This window comes from Mastigoproctus giganteus, chromosome 12 (genome assembly GCF_048544385.1).
Source record: "Mastigoproctus giganteus isolate SK-2022 chromosome 12, ASM4854438v1, whole genome shotgun sequence".
NCBI lineage: Eukaryota > Metazoa > Arthropoda > Arachnida > Uropygi > Thelyphonidae > Mastigoproctus > Mastigoproctus giganteus.
In genome coordinates, this window is record NC_143586.1 from 13,110,586 (window position 1) to 13,130,804 (window position 20,219).

Consider the following 20,219-nt stretch of genomic DNA (forward strand, 5'->3'; position numbering starts at 1 on the left):
CAGCAAATGCTAAATAGGAAGCATTCAGGGAACTAATCATAGAAGCTACTAGGCTTTTCATAACAATTAAGAAATACTATTCAAGGCTTACACCTAAGTGGATGTCAGATAAACTAATGAGACTTGTGGCAGAAAAGAAAAATGCTGGGAGGCACATAAATTATCAAGTGATACAGAGGCATATGGTAGATATAAACTAGTCTGCAATCAAGTCACAAAGGAGGTTAGGCAAGTTAAGGCAGATTATGAGCAGTCTTTGGCAAGGAGTGCAAAGCAGCAAAAAATTTTATGCTTGTATTAATAGTAGAAGGAAGGGGTTGAATCACATTGGGCCACTTGTTGTCAATGGGTTAACTGTTGATGACACTTCTGAGGTTACTAATAAACTGAATAGGTATTTTGCATCTACATTCGCACATATGGAATTCTTTAGGGAAGGGGATGCCAGAAATTTATCAAACTCTACTGTGGAGCTAAAAGAAGCAGCAAAAAATAAAAGCAAATCTTTTTTAAGCTTGCTTTCTTGCATCATTTGTCACTACCAATTCTAGATTTATTCTTCTTGGCATACTCACAAATTTTTCTATCATTTCATCATCAGTCACATAGAAGTTTCTGTGAATAGAAAGCAGAGCCAGTCCATTCAACCTATTTTCTAATATCATATTCCTCAAATAATATTTTATCCTATGAAGGATAGAAAGGCTTTTTTCACCAGTTGCAGTGGATACAGGGAGAAAGAACTGCTAACAATTTTAAAAGAATATAAATGTTCAGAAACAATCCCTTTTCACTGTGCTAATCTTTTTAGTACAGTTTTGGGACAGTCATGGTTTTCTCGCTTCCACTTGGTACACTATAATTGAGACTCACTTTCCACTACATATTCATGACCCAATCTGACCCATATAATTTCACTGCAGGCTCTATTGAAATATAATCATGATTTTGACATCTAGATGGAAGAACACACTGTAATGAAACAATAATAGTTTTGTGAGATTGGATTCTGTCATCTAAACTTCTCATTAGATCATCAAGGAATGAGATGTAAACTGCTTGGTAATAATATTCCTCTGGTGTAGAATGTGGTACATTTAATTGATGCATTTGGAGTTTGCAATTGCGGGGAACAGCTTCACTGAGGTTCATGCTTTCTGCAAAGGTTTTTGCCTTCATATAAATGCGGTTGAAATGTTTTGTGGTTCATCTCTCACATGCCAAAGAATTTTCAAAATAACAGTTATCAATATCAATTTTCTTACTTCGCAGTAACTGCAAAAGTAAGGAAATATGAAAGTTGTCACTAAAAATGAGAACTGAGAAATTGAATTCAACAGTGTGTGCCTTTACTAAACTATCAGCTGAGATCTGTTCCAGTGTATCCAGGACAACCAAAATTGGCTTCAGATAATCTTTAAACAACATGACAGCATCATGCCATTGAATACAAGTTTCACACAAGGATTTCAGAGTCATGCTCTTAATATGAGGCAGTTATTGTTGAATTTTCTCCTTTAATAATGTATCGACATGTGAAAAAAAGATATTGCTCCTGCAATAACTCTCATACAGTTCCTAAGCACTGCACATTAGCTTATAGTGAATACTGCCAACATTGACTTAGTTCATCTTTTATTGTGGTGGCACTGCTCATTTTCTGCCATGTAAATCTCCTTTTCTGATATGCACTCACTCATTGGACTTGTCTCTAAGTCAGTTACTCTCATATATGGTGTTACTGAATATTACACTCATATGCTGAAGCAGGGGATTATATTTAAATATCCACAGAGTATATGTTAGTGAGTGTTAATATTACTACTATTATTATTATCAGTAAAATTACCTTATGGATAATGATATGCAATATGGAATGAATAATTTAAAACTTTCTGTTGTTTTCTAGGTACAAGGCCAACTGCTGCAAAGACTGAAGGTGCCATTTATGGATCACAAAGGGGATCAAGAAATTCTGATGATCCTGACTATGATGTGTAAGTATGCTTATCTTTTATCTATGAGATGAAATAATTTAGGGTTGTTTGTTGTGCTTTGGTTCCCCCATACGATAAGAAGGCTTGAAGTAACCGAGTGGTCAGGAGCACAAGTGCAGCAGCACACGCTCTTTGAGTGAACCAGGGTTCAAGCCCGTGACTACTAAATACGATTAACATTTGTATTGATTTATTGTGAACTCCACTAACCTGGTGGTCATGCCAGAGTATAAACAAGAATTCTTATTCCTTAACCTTTAGGCCTGACGTAGCTGAGTGGTCAGGAGTGCGAGTGCAGTAGCACACACTCTTTGAATGGACTGGGTTTCAAACCCATGATTGCTAAATACGATTAACAATTTGTATTGATTGATTTATTGTAAACTCCACTGACCTGGTGGTTGTGCCGGAGTATAAACAAGAACCTAAGAACTCTCAATTGGCTGTAGTCTTCACTAATGACATAAAACAGAAATTTCTATAGTTGAAGCTTTTCTCTACATTATTAATGATCAGTGGCATAGCTAGGGGGGGGCAGTCCACCACGGGCAGCACTTTTCACGTGAGACAATTTTATTTTTCGACGATTCTTTTATTTATGTTAACTTAATAATTTTTATTACTTAATTCAACTATACTTACAACTAAAATAAATAAAATATAAATATAACAAAACCGTTACATTTCCCTATCATACTATAATTCAAATTCTTAAAAATAAAACAAAACGCATGGCATGGCGATTGCTTTAATTGTTTATTGCTTATACCACGGCAGCTGCGTCTCTGTAGCAGCACCGCACAGTCAGTACACATTTGTGAAAACGTATTGTTTTTTTTTTTTCTTCTAATTTTGCATATAACTAAAGCCATCGACAGGATTTTAGGGCCCCGTAATAATATTTCTGCGGGCCCCTATTATATTAGGGTTTTTGCTTAACCCTTTCGATGCGTTTATGCAGTGTATAAAAATTAACAAGATGATTCAGTTTTTACCTTAAAAAATGTTAAAATGCCTGATTCATCATTAGCTTTTTTAATCTGTTACTCACTTATATCCATTGGGTCGTTATCGAAACCGTTGAAAAAATATTTATTGTATTGTTTATGTATATTTAGTCTAGAGTTAAGATTTAAACAAATCTTTCATACTGCTGTGTGTTTGCAGCATTTACGGTGATCAAGGAGCTGCTGCGAAAACACCCGCCAGTCTGATGAGTGGTGACGGTGACTAAGCCACAGATTGTTATAATTTGATCTTGTTAAGTGACAGTTAATATCTTTGTGATTTTACATCGTTCTTCTTTCTTTTTCTGAGGTGAGTTAGAGTATTACAGTTTTTTAGGCGTGCAAATTACACAAACTAACATTTTAAAAGGGATTTATTTGTCCCTGTTATTCCTTATTTATTTAATTATTAGTTATTATGAATATCTTTCTTTTTCTTATTATTCTTTCAGTCTTACTTAAGATGAAGCAAATAAAAGAAAGTGGTGCAGCCTTTAGAAAAAAAGAAAAAGGCTAGGGAGAAAGAATTAAAAAAGAATGAAGGTGCACTACTGAAATACCTCAGTCGCAAAACTACTACTACTACTGTTGCTGAAGCAATTTCCGAATTCAAACCATCATCAAAGTCAAGTGATTCTTCAACTTCAACAAGCGATAAGGAGTGTAACGAACAAAAAATTCCAGCTGTTGACTTAAAAGATGTTGGTCTTTGGCCAAGTAAGATTAACGATGACACACAGATCTTACTGGTACATCAAGGTGCATCATCTGTGGTTCAGCCTCTAGATTCTGATTTTGGTGACGTGATTCGTGAGGGTGCATCAATCAAGGGATGAAACAGAAAACTTACATATATGAGTGGTTTTTTCGAACTCTGCCAAATAATGAAAAAATGTTGAGGTCGTGGTTGGTGTACTCTCCTTCCAAGAAAGCTCTTTACTGCTTTTGTTGCAGACAGAAGTCATTCAAATTTTGATTCTGCAGATGGATTCAACATGTGGTGGAAACTTAATCCTAAAATATTTGACCATGGATCTAGTGTGGCCCGTGTTCGATCTTTCACTCAATGGAAGGAGTTGGAAATTAGAATCCGATGTGGAGCAACAATTGATAAAAAGGAACAAGAACAAGTTGAAAATGAAGTGAAGAAGTGGATATACTTTCAAGTGGGAGATACTTTCAAGATTGTTGGATATCATTAGATTCCTAGCTAAACAAAATTTGGCTTTACAGGGTCACCGAGAAGGAATTCATTACGAGACTGATGATGAACCTGAATCAACGGGAAATGAAAATTTTTTAGAATTAGTTCATTTGTTGGCGAAATATGATCCAGTGCTATGTGAACATATTCTAAGAATCGAGCTGGGAAAAAAGTTTGCTAAATCCTATATGTCGCCTACTATTCAGAACGAGTTTATAGAAATTTTGGGAGAAAAAGTAAGAAGCAAAGTTATCAAGCAAGTAAAAAAAGCAAAGTATTTTTCTATGATATTCAACAGTACCCCTGATATTTCTCACAAGGATCAAACGAGCCAAGTTTTATGCTACGTTATGATTGATGGAAATAAAGTGAAGGTTGTGGAGTCATTTATTGATTTCATTGAAACAAAAGGTAAAACCGTCGAGAATATTTCAACTATGATTTTGCAAAAATTAGAAAACAATGGAATTGATATTTAAAATTGTAGAGGACAAGCATATGATAATGCTGCTGTGATGGCTGGTGAACATACTAGCATTCAGAGATGCATCAAGGAAATTAATGGAAAAGTAGAATTTGTCACATGTACAACTCACTCGCTGAATTTGGCAGGTGTACATGCAGCTTCTGTTACTGTGAATTCTGTTACTTTTTTTTGGAACTGTGGAGCGTTTGTTCTCGTTTTTTTCTTCCTCAACCCATTACTGAGATATTCTGGCTTCAGTCACTGGTCAAAGTGTCAAGTGTGTAGTAGAAACTCGGTGGAGTGCACGGGGAGATGCTGTGAGTGTTGTAAAAAAAAATTACTCAAAAATCTTCAAGTGCTGTAGAACATTTAAGAGGTGAAGAAGAAAATAGAGTTATCAGGTCAGATGCTGGTGGTGCACTGCTTGTTGCGTTACAATTGTTTTCCTTCCTGTGCTTTCTTAGCCTGTGGGAATCCATCCTTCTAGAAATTAACGACACACAGGTCTACCTCCAAACCAAAGGATTGAATATACAACAATGTGACATAAAACTTGAGGCTTTAAAAGCATTTTAACTGAAAATATGGACAAATTAGTTAACAATTCAGTAGCTTACACCAAAGAAAATTGTGATGATCTGGAGATAGTCATGGATCGTTGGTGTAGAAAGAAGAAACTGATAGCAGGTGAAGAATCACAAGATGCTGAATTGTCATACGAAACTGAGTTGAGGAGAGAAATGTTTTTTTCACTGGACAGAGTGATCCAAGAAATCACCACGAGATTTCAACAGCTTCGTGTTCTTGCTGAAAAATATGCCTTCCTTACTCCATCGAATCTTTTGAATGATAAATACGAATGTCAACTAAATCATGACCATGACATTAATAAGGAAGAGTTCCTCGTTGAAAAAAAAAAGACTTCAGAGTTTTATTTCTGTTGCTGCTACGCAAGATGAAACAGAGACGTGGAAGGATGGTCCCCTTGAACTTTTGCAGTTTATTCTAAAATACAGTCTCGAGAACTCAGTTCCAAATATTGTAATACTACTGCTAATTTTCCCCAGAATTGCTGTAAGTGTTGCTAGTAGTGAGAGGAGTTTTTATAAATTAAAATTGATTAAGAATTACCTAAGATCTACAATGAGTACCTTGCATTTAAGAAATCTTGTCATATTGTCTATAGTACAGCAACTGAGTGATGAAATAGACTTCAACAATGACATCGACGACTTTTCTAACAGAAAAGCAAGAAAAATAACATTTTAGAATGTTGGAATTAAAGTTTTACTTCAAAAATAAACAGTGTTTTAATTTATTTCCCTATACATCGTTTTGTCTTTTTGTAGTATTTTTGGTGTGTATTGAGCGGGGTGGCAAAAGCTCTAGCTACAGTACAGTTAATGATTTATAGTATTATACACCATTTTGCATCTCTCATTGTGTAATCAAATCATGACTGAGTTTTCTGAACTCAGTGTGCCTACCATCCACCCAACCACCTGTGAGGGAACAATCTCAAAGTGTCATCTGAGCAGTCGCACTCCACTAAGAATAAGAAAACAGGCTTCTCCACTGGGGAAATGTTACTTATTCAAAGTACATGAGAAGACAATGCATTGTAAAGGAATTCACAATGTGAAATGTTCAAACAATGATGAGTTTCAAAAACTTTGCTGCTGTTTTCTTAACTACATAAATTACATTGCTACAAAAATTTCTGTAGCTTGAGGCTTTGATCTAAATTAGTATGATTTATTTAGTAGATTTTAGTAATTTACATTTTTATTTTAGTAGCTATTTTAGTAGATTTATGGTACTACACACCATTTGACATCTCTCATAATGTGTAATTAAATCATAAATGGGTTATCAGCTAATATGCACTCAGGGTGCCTACCCACTCACCCATCGATGAGGCTACAGAAATCTCCATGTAGTATATATCCATATATACTTAAGGTGGTAGAAAATGAAAAAGACCTGGGAGTAATTGTGCAGTCAGATATGAAGGTTTCTGAGCAATGCAGACAGGCTGCCAGGGCAGGTCATGGGGTTTTGTCAATGATATATAGGAATTTTGCTAGCAGGGAAAAGGAGGTGATTGTCCCTCTGTATAAGGCAATGGTCAGGCCACACCTTGAGTACTGCATACAGGGTCTGGAGGCTTCATTTTAGGAAGGATGTAGATTTGCTTGAGTGTGTACAGACAAGGGCAACAAGATTGGTGAGGGGAATGAAGGGATCCTCTTACCAAGAGAGCATTAGCATTAGTAGAAGCATATGATGCAAGAAAGCAAGCTTATGCAGCATCAGCCAAAAAAAAAAAAACCACTCCCGTTTCACCCCTCCGTTCATTCGAAATACCTGTCCAGCTGAGCCTTAAATTTCTTTAGGCTATCAACTTCCACAACAAGGGATGGAAGTCTGTTCCACCAACCAACTACCCGCTGGCTAAAGGCAAATTTCTGCACATCTGTCTTTCCTCAATTTGAATTTATGCCCTCTCAGTTCTGCTCAGAGGCTTAAGTTCTGCAAATTGCAATGGCTGGAGACTAGGCACCTGTGCAGTGATCTGATTGAGGTGTATAAGGCCTTGAATAGGTTAAGCACGCTGAATTCTGAAGGGATTCTTCCACTTGTTCAGATTACAAACCTAAGGGAGCATAAATTCAAATTAAGGAAAGACAGATGTAGGATAGATGTTTGGAAATTTGCCTTTAGCCAGCAAGTGGTTAATTGCTGGAACAAACTTCCATCTGTCATTGTGGAAGTTGATAGGTTAAATAAATTTAAGGAGGAACTGGACAAACATTTAGAGGGAATGGTTGTGTGAATTTTTTTTTTTTTTTTTTGGCTGATGCTGCATAAGCTCATACACTTGCTTTCTTGCATCACATGCCACTACTACTACTACCAACTGGTAGTGGCACTATTTGGAGATTTCCAAATTGGTAGTGGCACTCCACTAAGAATAAGAAAAAATAGACTTCTGTACTTGGGTAGGGGTATTTATTTAAAGTATATAAGCAAGGAAACTTGTGAAAGGATTCACAATATGAAATGTTCAAATAATGATGGCTTTCACAAACTCTGTTTGCTGATATTTTCTTAGTTACATATAAAAATGATGCTAAGCACATATGCTTATATTTCCTTGCTTTATGTTGATTTATGCTTAAAATTTATTTTATGATACATATACCTCATATGAAGTTTATTCTTTTAGTTCACAACAGAAGCACAGTGGAACCATACTGTTTGCAGGAGTTTAAAGGTATTGTGTTTGTACCATTGTAGAATTTTTGAGATCAAACGTGGGAGTAAATTTGTATCCCACCCTCATTTCTGTTGACATTTCTGAGTAGGCTTGCATGTATTATCTAGGCTTCAACAAATTCTTTTATTTTCTGCAGTTGGTGGCAGTGGTGATAATGGTTGGGTGCTCTCGAACTTCATACTTTTACAATTCCTTGCTACATTTCCAGCCTAATATCCCTAGTGCTTTTACAGTCTGAATTTTAGTTTTCTGGTATGATTGTCCTATCACATTTAGCAGTAAACCTGTAAATTGTATCATATACTTCCTTGGAAAGGTAGGGGAAAAAAGCTCTCAGTATAACATCTTGGCTCTGTGTTGCTTGGTGATCCTTGTTATTATCTCCCTAATTCTAGGAATGGTCAATGCGAAGGAGAGGGGTATGCCTGTTTAGCTTTTCAGTTACTACATCAGGATAATCAGAATTATGAATCATGTAAAAGCAAAGCTACTTAATAATTCTTGGATATTTACTTTGTGTGAAGAAATGGGTAGTTTATATAAAACATTGCTACTTATTACAAAAGTGGGATGGTTATCATGTGGAAAGTATTGGCTTGATTTATTAACATGCTCTGTTTAAAATTTTGGTTGGAGAAACAAAGCCCATGAGGTGGCAATATACAGTATCTGTAAATTGTGGTTATTCTATGATCAGCTGGCTTATTTTGCAGGATAAAAACCCCCCGAGTCGCTGGAGGAAAAAAAGTTATATGCAAACCTTCATGTTTTTTTCCTCTGACTAATTTGATATTATTAATATACAAGAGAAAAGAGATAAGGCTTTTTTTATTTGAACAACCATTTCAAGTGGCACACAGTGACATATGTTGGATATAAAAGATGGCACTCTTTTTACACATCTAAACGAACTTAATATTTCATCTGAAAACAACTCAGAACAACATAGAATGCTATGAATATTTTATAAAGTTCATAATAAAATGAAATAACCTCTTAAAATTGAAACTCTGGGGAAGAGTATGTTGATAGTTTCCAGTTGACACTTTCCTAGTCTCAATACTGACAAATATTTTCTCACAGTGAAAGTGCAAAAAATTCTCTGATATACTTGACTCAACTGTACAATTAGAGAATATTTTTAAATCTTATCCTATATTTTTATCATCATAAACATAGGATTAACTAGTAAATATTTTGGTCAATTTCACAATAAATAACTAGTGTTTGAATGAATGAAAATTATAATTTTTGGATTGAGTTTTAACAGAATATCACAAAATTGTCATTCCATGCTTTGAAATTTCTTATGCTTCTTGTAAAAATTATTGTAATAAATAATATATTATATATATTGTTTATTACAATAATATAAGTGTGTGCTGATTTGTATGTTGTGTTAGTTAAAAAACCTAGATCACAGGGACAACCCTGAAATTATTTTTAAAAAAATTTTAATTTAGCGATTTTTTTGCTTATATACAATAAATTGTAAATTTCTCTCTAACATTCCATTATTCAATATTTTAAAGTTGCAAAGATAATTTATGAAGGTCAAACTTTCATAAGCACTTTGACCAAATTTATCCATTTAAAATTATTAAAAAATAATTCCAGTTTTGCATATTACCTGAATTAATTTTATATTTTGTTTCAGGAGTCCAGAAGCGATGTCACCAGGTGATGTGATTGATGACATTGAGAATATGTTGGCTAATCTTTCAGATCAACTCGATGCTATGCTAGAAGATGAACAAATAATCAAACAAAATGCTCAGTAGTTAGTATTAAAACTTGGCAAATAGGGATACAGTGCAAAGAGTTGTATGAAAGCAGAGACTTGCAGCTAGTTTATAAGAGAAAGAATATAAAAACCTCTGATGACAGAAGCACCTGAAAAAGCAATCTTGTAAAACAAGAATTTAAAACAAGATTGAATAAACATTTTTAAATGCTTCACCTCTTACTGCATGGAGAATGCCCATTATATTGAAACAAAAATAAAAAAATGGACATCTTTTTGTAGATACAATTCCACAGAAGACAAAGATTCAAAACTTATCTGAAAAGCATACTGCTTATTGCGGCACAACAAACATTTTTTAGACTGATGCAGACCACTACATGCCTGGTGCATGTTTAAAATGTATCTGGGCCATTTGCATGTAAAAATTTTTGATTTCTTTATCGTTCTGCTGCTGGCCAGTGCTGTTTTGTATAATATTCAGTAAATCAATTGGGGCACAATATTCAATGTTAAGTTGTGCACAAATATTGAGTATAATGTACAGCTGCTGACAATCTGTTCATGGCTTCCACTATCTTTGTAAAGATGTACTTCACGTATGCACAAAATACTTTCACAGAAGCACTGCTGGCATCATTTTTATCGTAAGCCAACTGTGTTGAAAACTAGAAAATTTTTTCCAAGGGCAAACTTTTTTTAGTTTTTGATACTTTTGGTACTGATTCCGGTATATGTATAAAGATTCATTAAAAGAAAGAAAGAGCTCTTAGAAAAGTTATTTTGATAAAGTTTGGATTACTTTATGCATTGTAAAATATTGTTTTACATTAATGAAAAGAATGAGGAAGCATGGGTTATACCTTCACTATTAGGTTTTTCTGGAAATAAAATTTTGCATGTGAATATTAAGATTTAGTGTAACTTTAATGTGAAACAACCCATCTTGTATCTTCTCCCTTATAATCCACATGTTAGATGTGAATCACACCACCAGCATTTCAGCTATCTAGAAATAAAAGCAGTTACTTACTGGTCATGCTTGTCATATGCTTTGTGTGATTTAGCTGACAATGTCCTCCAAAGATTTGGACCATTCAGCTTGTTTCAATCCTCCTATTTCTCCCCTATGCAACATCAATAGGTAACAGTGTGCCAAAACTGAGAGAAAAGCAGACTAATAAATGAAAACAATGTGAAAGCTGCAAACTTACTACAGCAACTTATACAGATTGCTGTTGATGTAAAGGTAAAAAGTACTGTTTCTGGTCACTGGATGACTAGTTGTATGTCTGTACATTGTAGAAAGAATCCCAGTGTAATAAAATGCTTTCTCTGTGCAAGTGCATGCTATATGCTTTATGTTGGACTTTTTATCCTCATCACTTTATATGTAACCACAATAACATGCTTCAATTATACCACAAATTAAGTTGTCTATCCAGCAATAATGTTGGAATTTTCACATAAAACTGTTTTAAGATATAAAACTTGTGTAATCAACTAATGACATTTCAAATTAAATACTTTAATACCATGTATGAAGATTGTTGTATGCAACAAGAGATACCTGAGAGGTGCTTACTGCCACTTGCAACTAAAATATACAAAACAAAGAAAATAGTACTGGTTTTTTATTAAAAAACCAGTACTGGGTGAGTACTGGTTTTTTAATAAAAAAATTAAAAAACCAGTACTCACCCAGGAAGTATGGTAGCATGGATTCTGCAAAGAGAAGGTGCTACCACTGCTTGAAATAATGTTAGAGGACCCCACCTCTGCACAACCCATAAGAAAATATGACACCAACTAAAAGGAAAACAACACAAAAGGCTTTGGTGAACCACCAAAGTAGTTTTGGCAGTTCACCAAATTAGGCTACTTGATCATGGAGCATCTGCCATCATGAAAATTCACAAATACTCAAATTTAAGTCATAGCCTGCTTATAGTAGTAGTAGTAGTCGTGGCATGTGATGCAAGTGTATGAGCTTATGCAGCATCAGCCAAAAAAAAAAAAAAAAAAAAAAAAATCACACCATTCCCTCCAAATGCCTGTCCAGTTCTTACTTAAATTTATTTAACCCATCAACTTCCACAACAAAAGATGGAAGTTTGTTCCAGCAATTAACTGGCTAAAGGCAAATTTCTGCACATCTATTCTACATCTGTCTTTTCTTAATTCGAATTTATGCCCCCTTAGGTTCGTAATCTGAACAAGTGGAAGGATCCCATCAGAATTCAGCATGCTCAACCCATTCAAGGCCTATTGTCAAAGTAACTGTGGATGTCCCACAAATGATAAAGACAAAATGAACTGCAAAAATATGCATAAATATGGTTAATACCCTATAATAACCACAAAATAACAACAGATTAAATGTGAATTTCACTGTTGATTGAACCAATTAACAACTAAACGTAATGAAAATATGCAAGGTAAACTCTTACTCCAATAAAATAATCATACTTAAAAAATTAAGAAATAAAACTACATTTGGGATAAATCTTAAAGAACAGAACCTAATTGAGAAAATAGCCAGTGTTTTCTTTGCTTAATTGGGGCAACATGCCATTTAATCAGGGCAGGAGACTGCAGCACCCGAGATTGTCTCCGAATGGACCGTGTGGTCAGTCGGAAACAACTGTAAGCCCATTGTAAAGTGAATTAGTAGGTGCCGGCTAACATGATCACTGGTTAGCAGAATCATCTGCTTTATAGAAACAAATTTCAAAAAACCAATTCAAATCATTAAAATGCACAACACTTTCAGTGTTATCATATGTTTGGTTATAAGAATCAATTTTGAATGCCTTTATGATATTTTTCAAAAGCACATTTCTGGAGGTCACAACCATAAAACAATAAAAACAATTTGTAGTTTCCAGTTTATTGGGCATTTTCTGTTAATGCAATCAATTATAAATGGGTAGTAAACGCAATCTTATTGCTTTTGTAATAATACCGATAGCTGGAATTCTGTGGGTTTTTACGTTATGGTGAAATGTGTTTCCCCTTCACTAAAATCTTCAGCTATATAAAAAACAAATAAATTTTTAGAATCTTCTCTTCTTTGCTATTTTTTTATTTTATTTTATTTTTTTTTGGGTAGTTGTTGGCACATCGGCTTCTGTGGCCATAATGCACCTCCCAAGGTTTTTGCAGTACTTTGATCCAAGCCTGAGGCGGGATTCGAACCCGCGACCTTTGGGTTGCCAGGCAGGCGCTTTACCCACCCGGCTAGCCCGGTCGGCTGCTATATTTTAAGCTTCATAAACTTGTTACTCCATATCTCACTTACGCATATCATGTTAGCTGCAATTTGTGTGTGCCGTGTTCTTTGTTATTGATTGCTTATGTTTTTTATTGTTTTAAATTTTACAACCCCAAAAAAATGTCAGTGAATAGAAATATCAGTTAGTATGCACATATTACAGTATCAATTAATCTATGTATGTAAGAGTAAATTTATTTTTATGTTGCCAAACTGTGGGAAAATATTCTTCCGATTTTCACATATCATTAAATTATGTTAATTGGTAAGATAATCAAGTGTAAATTTGTTCTTTATATCTTTACTTTTGTAGCCCATGGATAATATTCCTCCTATTTTTGCTTATAGAATCACCATTTAATACAATTAAAATTCAATTCACAAACATCATCACAATGACCGGCACTTACTACATATTATATAGTGAATGGTATTTTATATTATAGAAAGTACATTACAATGTGATTTGATTGTACAGTGAACCAATCGTAAAGTAGGAGTCCACGTGTTTTTAACTATTTATGTGGAACTTCACATAATTGGGGCAGCCACTTATTATATACTTATATTACACTTATATTAGCCAAAGTGCACTAGTCCCAACATGTCCCAAATAACCGAAATCAACTGTATTTTAAAAATATGATGATTCTGTTTAATATTTTAGCTCGGAATGGAATTCACAAATAGCATTTGTGAATTCCATTCCGAGTTTCATAAAATAATTTTCAAAAATTCCATTCTGAGTTTCATAAAATAATTCACAAATAGCATTTGTGAATTATTTTATACTTATTCGAGAACCTGTTTTCTATCAATGAAATCTCATTATTTTCTAATTTAATAAAAATATATTTATTTTTCAAGCTGTACAGATATTAACAAAGAGAGAAAGAGATGAAACCACAAAAAAAAGCAGTGTACAAAAAAAAAAAAAAAAATCAACATTTTCCTGCTACTTTCAGCATTTCTTCTATACTATGTATCTTCTCTCTTGGTTTTCCTGCTTTCTGTCCTTGCAACTGCTCATACTCATCAATTTTCTGCCAGTCCTCAAAATCACACAAACGAACACCTGGAAATATAAAATAAGAAACATATATAATAATAAGGAGGCATGATGGTCCAGTGGTTGTGACACTGGACTGTCATACTGATGTACCCGGGTTTGCATCCAGCTTTGACGGAAGTGCATGCATCTCACTTCTGCCAAATATTATAATAAAAAATATAACAATAATAAATAATATAATAATAATAAGGGGCGCGATGGCCCAGTGGTTACAACACTGGACTACCAGTCTGATGAACCCGGGTTCGAGTACCACCTTGGTGGAAGCGAACGTGACACCATCACTTTGGGAGACCGGTATAATAATAGTAATAAATTAGAATAATAATAATAATAATAAATAAATTAATAGTAATAAAAAATTAATAAAATAAATAAACATCATGAAAGTTGCTCCAAGGGACCTACCTACCCCAAGGTCGGAGTGGCGACTAAGGCAGATTTGGAGCCATCTGGCATCACTTGCAAGAACTACCACTGGACATAAGCCAAAGCTAAACAGGTTCACCTCCAATAATGGATGATGTCGCAGAGAAATAATCATATTGCATTGAGTGTGGCGCAGGATAAAGTCACTCACATTCAGGCCTTAGGCAGAGGGAGTCGGCTCGAAAAATCAGACGGTCTCCCGAGGAAGACAGTCAAGCAAGTGGCACTGTCCCTCGTATGGCTACCATAAGAGAAGGGCAAGACCATCCAGCCCCACCAACTGGAAGTGCTTCCTGCGCAACTGTACTAGTGACCACCCAGGAAGGGAGAAAATGCCAACGCATGAGGTAGAGCATTGAAATGAATACGTACATGCAAGCATACTATGAAATAACGAATCTGGAGACCGATATGACAACTTACAGGACGACGAGACTATGTACCAAGTGGCTGGAACAATTCTCAGATATTCGGGTCACTGAACAGCGAATAGCAGACCAGAGAAGGACTGTCACAAAGAACCTGATAGCTCCTGCAATCTTGGAAAAAATCAAGCAGGACATGAGCGATCAACTACAAAGGATAAAGAATATGAAATCAGAGGAGGAAGAACATACCACCACCGAACCAGGGGAAACTCACAGCAGCTGAAGTGGAAACAGACCTTCAGGTCATGATATCCAGAAGAGAGGACGAGTGGAAGAAGGCCCTAACAGAATTTGAAGGAATGGGCCCCACAAAAACTCACATGATACCGAAGCAGAGGCCAAATAGAACCTTGTGGAGAGTCAAAGACCACCTGAATTGGCACATAATACCACATTACCTCAATGGCAATGGTGCAACACTGGAGGCTATCCACACAGCCGTCTAATGTGCTGTGGTAGCAGCCACGAGGATTAATGGAAGAGAAGCGAGAGACTAGCAGCAGAAGAACCAAAAACAAGGAACCACCAGCTTGGGAAAGAAGTCTTCAGCAGAAGATAGAAGAATTAAGATAGGCCAATTGACCCAGTAGCAACGGGGCAATTAGGAGTGAGAAATTAATTGGAAAAGTGAAGAGCATCCTCAAGAGAGACAGCATCCACGGCAAACATGAGACAAAAAATCAGAGAATAGGAGAGTACTTGGACACATTGAAGCAGAACTTCCTTGCACTCAGCAAGAGACTATGCCAAACAAAGAGAGCTCCCAGAGGAAAATAAACAACCAAATCTTCGATGAAGACCAAAGAGGCTTCTACAGAAATCTTGGAGAAGACGGGAAGGAAGGCAACAGACCACCTGAGAAGAAGACGATTGAGGAGTTCTGGGGAAACATATAGAGCAGGGAAGTATAACAGCTGAGCCACCTGGATAGAACTAGAATGCAAGAAAACCAAGGATGTACAAGAAATGAGGAAGTGGGAAATTCGGGAAGAAGTAAAACAGATGATCAAGAACTCTCGCAACTGGTGAACTCCAGAAATAGATAACGTCCACAACTACTGGTACAAGAAGCTCACTTGCACACACAAGCACCTGGCAGAGCAGTTCACCCAAATGATAAGGCACCCAGAGACAATCTCAAAGTTTCTCACTCAAGGAATCACATATCTGAAGCCTAAAGACGAAGATACAAGAAACCCGGTGAAATATAGGCCAATCACCAGCCTCCCAACAATGTAAAAGATCCTGAGTAGCTGCATAACCAGGAAAATATCAGACCATTTGGAGAGCCAGAACATAATGGCCGAACAGCAGAAAGGATGCAAGGAGCAATTAACCATAGATGCCGCAGTTATGGAGCAAGCCTACAAGAGGCGCCGCAACATGTACACAGCCTACATCGATTACTGCAAGGCCTTCGACTTCATGTCTAATAGCTGGCATAGAGGCACTGAACATCTACAAAGTCAATCAGATAGTGACAAACTTCCTAGGAGAGACGAAGGTGAAATGGAGTACCACCATTAAGGTCAAAAACATCACAACCAGGCCAATCCCCATCAAGAGAGGAATCTTTCAGGGAGATGCCCTGAGCCCATTGTGGTTCTGTCTAGCAATTAACCTATCTACCATGCTCAACAGTAGCAAGTACGGATATAACCTCAAATAAGGAAGGAAGAACCTGTACACCCTGACCCACTTGATGCACAGGGATGACATCAAGCGCTACGTGGGAACCGAGAAACACCTTCAGCAACTACTCCAGATCACCGAAGAATTCAGCAATGATATTAGGATGGAATTTGGTCTAGACAAATACAAGACCCACAGACTGCGCCAGGGAAAATCAGTCAACCAAACTTACCAGCTGCAAAGTGATAAAGAGAGGCGGCAAGTGAGTGCATTGAACCATTTGAGGCTAATTATGCGAGCATCACTTGACTCTGGGGAGATTCCCTCGGATTGGAAAAGTGCCAATGTATCTCCCATACATAAGGGTGGTTCTAAGAGTGAAGTGGGAAATTACTGACCTCTCAGTCTGACTTCAGTGGAGGCAATGATCAAGGGTGAAATTCAGGATCATTTGGATCGAACTGAAATTCTCAAGGATACTCAGCATGGTTTTGTAAAGGGAAAATCATGTTTAACAAATCTGGTTCGCTATTTTGAAAGGGTCACTCACGAGCGGGATTTATGGAATAATTTCTACACTGTTTATTTAGATTTCAGCAAAGCTTTTGACTCAGTCCTACATGAGCGGTTGCTTTATAAGCTGGAACAGATTGGAATCACTGGGAAAATCCTTAGTTGGATAGCAGGATGGCTTCAGGGCAGGAGGCAGAGGGTTGTGATAAATAGCTATTCCTCAGATTGGGTTGATGTAAGAAGTGGGGTTCCCCAAGGATCAGTATTAGGACCACTGTTGTTTTTAATTTTCATAAACGACATTGATGAAGGGATAGAGGGCGTGATGTCTAAATTTGCAGATGATGTTAAAATTGGTAGAGTAGTTAATGATCACTGTCAAAGCTGAGCTTCTTCAGAGAGACCTAGATAGACTTCAGGAATGGTCAGAAAAATGGCAACTATGCTTTAATCCAACAAAGTGTAAGGTATTATACCTGAGAAACAGTAATCCCAAAATAACTTATTCACTTGGTGGAGTTCAACTAAACCCAGAACTGGAGGAAAGGGACTTGGGTGTTACGATACGATCAGACATGAAATTCTCTGAGCGTTGTAAACAGGTTGCAAGGAAGGCCCATGGTGTCCTATCGATGATCTATCGAACTTTTGCAAGTAGAGATAGGGACGTGATAATCCCATTATATAAAGCTTATGTTAGACCACACTTGGAATACTGTGTTCAAGTATGGAGACCGCACCTAAAGAAAGACATCGAGCTTCTTGAAAGGATGCAAAGATGGGTAACTCGCCTGGTGAGCTCGACAAAAGGGCGTCTTTATGAAGAAAGACTTTGAATATGTGGGTTGCAGAGTTTGGAAACTAGACACCTTAGAGGAGATTTGATTGAGGTGTTTAAGGCTCTGAGAGGCATCAGTAAAATGAATGAGGACGAAATTTTCAAGATTATAAATGATGCTAGAACTAGGGGACATCAATTCAAGTTACGGGGGGGGGGAAGTTTAGATTGGACTGCAGGAAGTTTTATTTTAGCCAGCGAGTTATAAATTACTGGAATAAGTTGCCTACATGGGTGGTAGAGGCTGACAGTTTGGGGAAATTCAAAGGTCATCTGGATAGTACCTTCGGGTCAGGGAAGTGCATAGGATGATAGGTTTAATTTTCTTTTCTTTTATTATTATTATTTATTTTTTTATTATTGTTTTATTCGGGGTTTTTTTTTTTTTTTTTTTTTTTTTTGGCTGGTGCAGCAAAAGCCATAGGCTTTCTTGCACCATGCGGCCATTACAAATACTAATGTTTTCTGTCCATCGATCTTTGTAGGCATAGAGTTTCATTTCAGTCTCTTAATCTATTAGTTCTCTCATCTAATGTTTCATTAGCATTTCTTCTACATTTTCTTTAAGTTCTTACACACTGTTCAACCATTTTTACACTTCTTAAAACTTAGAACAGTTTATTGAAATTGAAAACAGATAAAATAGACAGTTAAAATAAACATACATCAATAGCTTTCAGGCATAAGTTGCCTTTCTTCAGTTGAAAACGTTACTACAAAAATTAATAAAGAATGCCCAGTATGGTGGTCATGCGGGATGAACCGTGTGAATGGATACTGGCAATGATTAGCAGCTGGAAAATTCAGGCAGCATACCTAAGCGTTTTATATATATAGATAACATAAGCCAGGACTGTGCTTACACTTCTCTGGACCTGAGGCACTAAGCTCTTGTGGGGGGGGGGGGGCCTTTAAAGATACCAGAGTACAAAAAAAAAAAAAAAATTGCCTATAAGTGGGCCCTAGTTTAGATCAGGTAATTTAAAAAAGAAATCACTTTAAAAATTTGAGATTACAAAGGCCATGTGAGGCCCTCTATGGTGAGACCCGAGGCTAGAGCTTCATGTACCTGTTCATCAAGTACGGCCCTGCCAACATAAGTTTTGAGTGGTTTAATATCTTCAAACAATGCATAGGTAAACAGTTTACCTATGCATCATGCTGCTCAAGGAATACCTCAGAAGTTGAGCTGTTCGGGCAGATCAAGGTTTCAAAAATCTGGAAGACGAGATACAATGTGCTATTATCAGTAAGACTATGGATGGGATTTTCAATCAATGAAAGAAAGTCATTAATATACAAGAGGAAAAGAGTGAGAGAAAGGGTTGAATCTTGGGGAACACCAGCATTAGTGGAGAGGTTAAAAAGGCAGAGAGCCATCTACCATTACCTGCAGCAAGCATTACCTGTCAGAGAGATAACCACTTATAAAAAACAGTCAACAATCCACAAGATGGAAAGTTATTTAGAAGACCTTATGACAAATATGATGAAGAGCTTTTGAAATATACAAAAGCAACTGCTTGAGTTTCACCAAAATTTTTCACTATCATACTACACTTTCACTACCGTATGTATCATATTGAGTAGTATATACTACTTCCATATGTAGTATATAACAGAGCTATGGTGCTCAATACGTCCTACGTTGATATCAATATTTATACGGAAGTGTTCTGCATATCATATTGAGGTAAATTTCTCTTATCCTTCTACAAATATTGATATCAATGTAGAACGTATTGAGCACCATAGCTCTGTTATATACTATCACAGATAGGTAACATAAGTCAGTAAGTATATAATCAGTGGTTCAACACTGATGGAATCTGCATTAGAAATCACTGATAAGATGGAAGGTTTCAAGATAGTTTAGGAGCTCGCAGCTAATAGATTTCTCCATTAATATAGAAAGAGTTGAAGTGAGTGCAACAGGATGATAATTGATGGAATGGATTTGTCACTCTTTTTAGGAACTTGGCTAAATATGGAACAAATTTCCAAACAGAAGGAAAAATGCCAGTGGAATAAGAAAGTGTAAAAATGCAACACAGAACAGGAGTAAGGTCAGGGGCACAGGTTGGGAAATACCACCAGGACTTTGAGCTTTCTTGGCATCAAGATTGTTCAAAATTCTTCTGACATCATTTTGATGGAAGACCGTAGGAGGCATTGAGTGAGCATACTATGAATGGTAGGAGGTAGTTTACCAACATTGTCAATTTTGGTAAACCACCAAAAGCTGGCAACAAATGTAAAGCAGTTATTAATCAGTCCAAACTAGATTTTGAACAGGCTACAGGTAGAAAACCTGCTTCTTGTCCAAATAGTAGAC

At 36.3% G+C, this 20,219-nt stretch overlaps 2 protein-coding genes across 2 annotated transcripts in view; one reads left to right on the forward strand and one right to left on the reverse strand.

The window, feature by feature from the left end:
- The window catches only part of LOC150076709 (uncharacterized), a 144,071-nt gene extending 133,020 nt beyond the window's left edge, over positions 1-11,051 (forward strand). The window contains exons 13-14 of the mRNA XM_090386334.1: positions 1,910-1,997; positions 9,612-11,051. Coding sequence (XP_090242460.1) covers positions 1,910-1,997; positions 9,612-9,735 — 212 coding nt within the window. The 3' untranslated portion in view covers positions 9,736-11,051. The remainder of the gene's footprint in view (positions 1-1,909; positions 1,998-9,611) is intronic.
- Positions 11,052-13,913: 2,862 nt separating this feature from the next.
- dare (NADPH:adrenodoxin oxidoreductase, mitochondrial) overlaps positions 13,914-20,219 on the reverse strand; it is a 91,587-nt gene continuing 85,281 nt past the window's right edge. The window contains exon 12 of the mRNA XM_090386621.1: positions 13,914-14,047. Within this exon, the coding sequence (XP_090242747.1) occupies positions 13,914-14,047 (134 nt within the window). The remainder of the gene's footprint in view (positions 14,048-20,219) is intronic.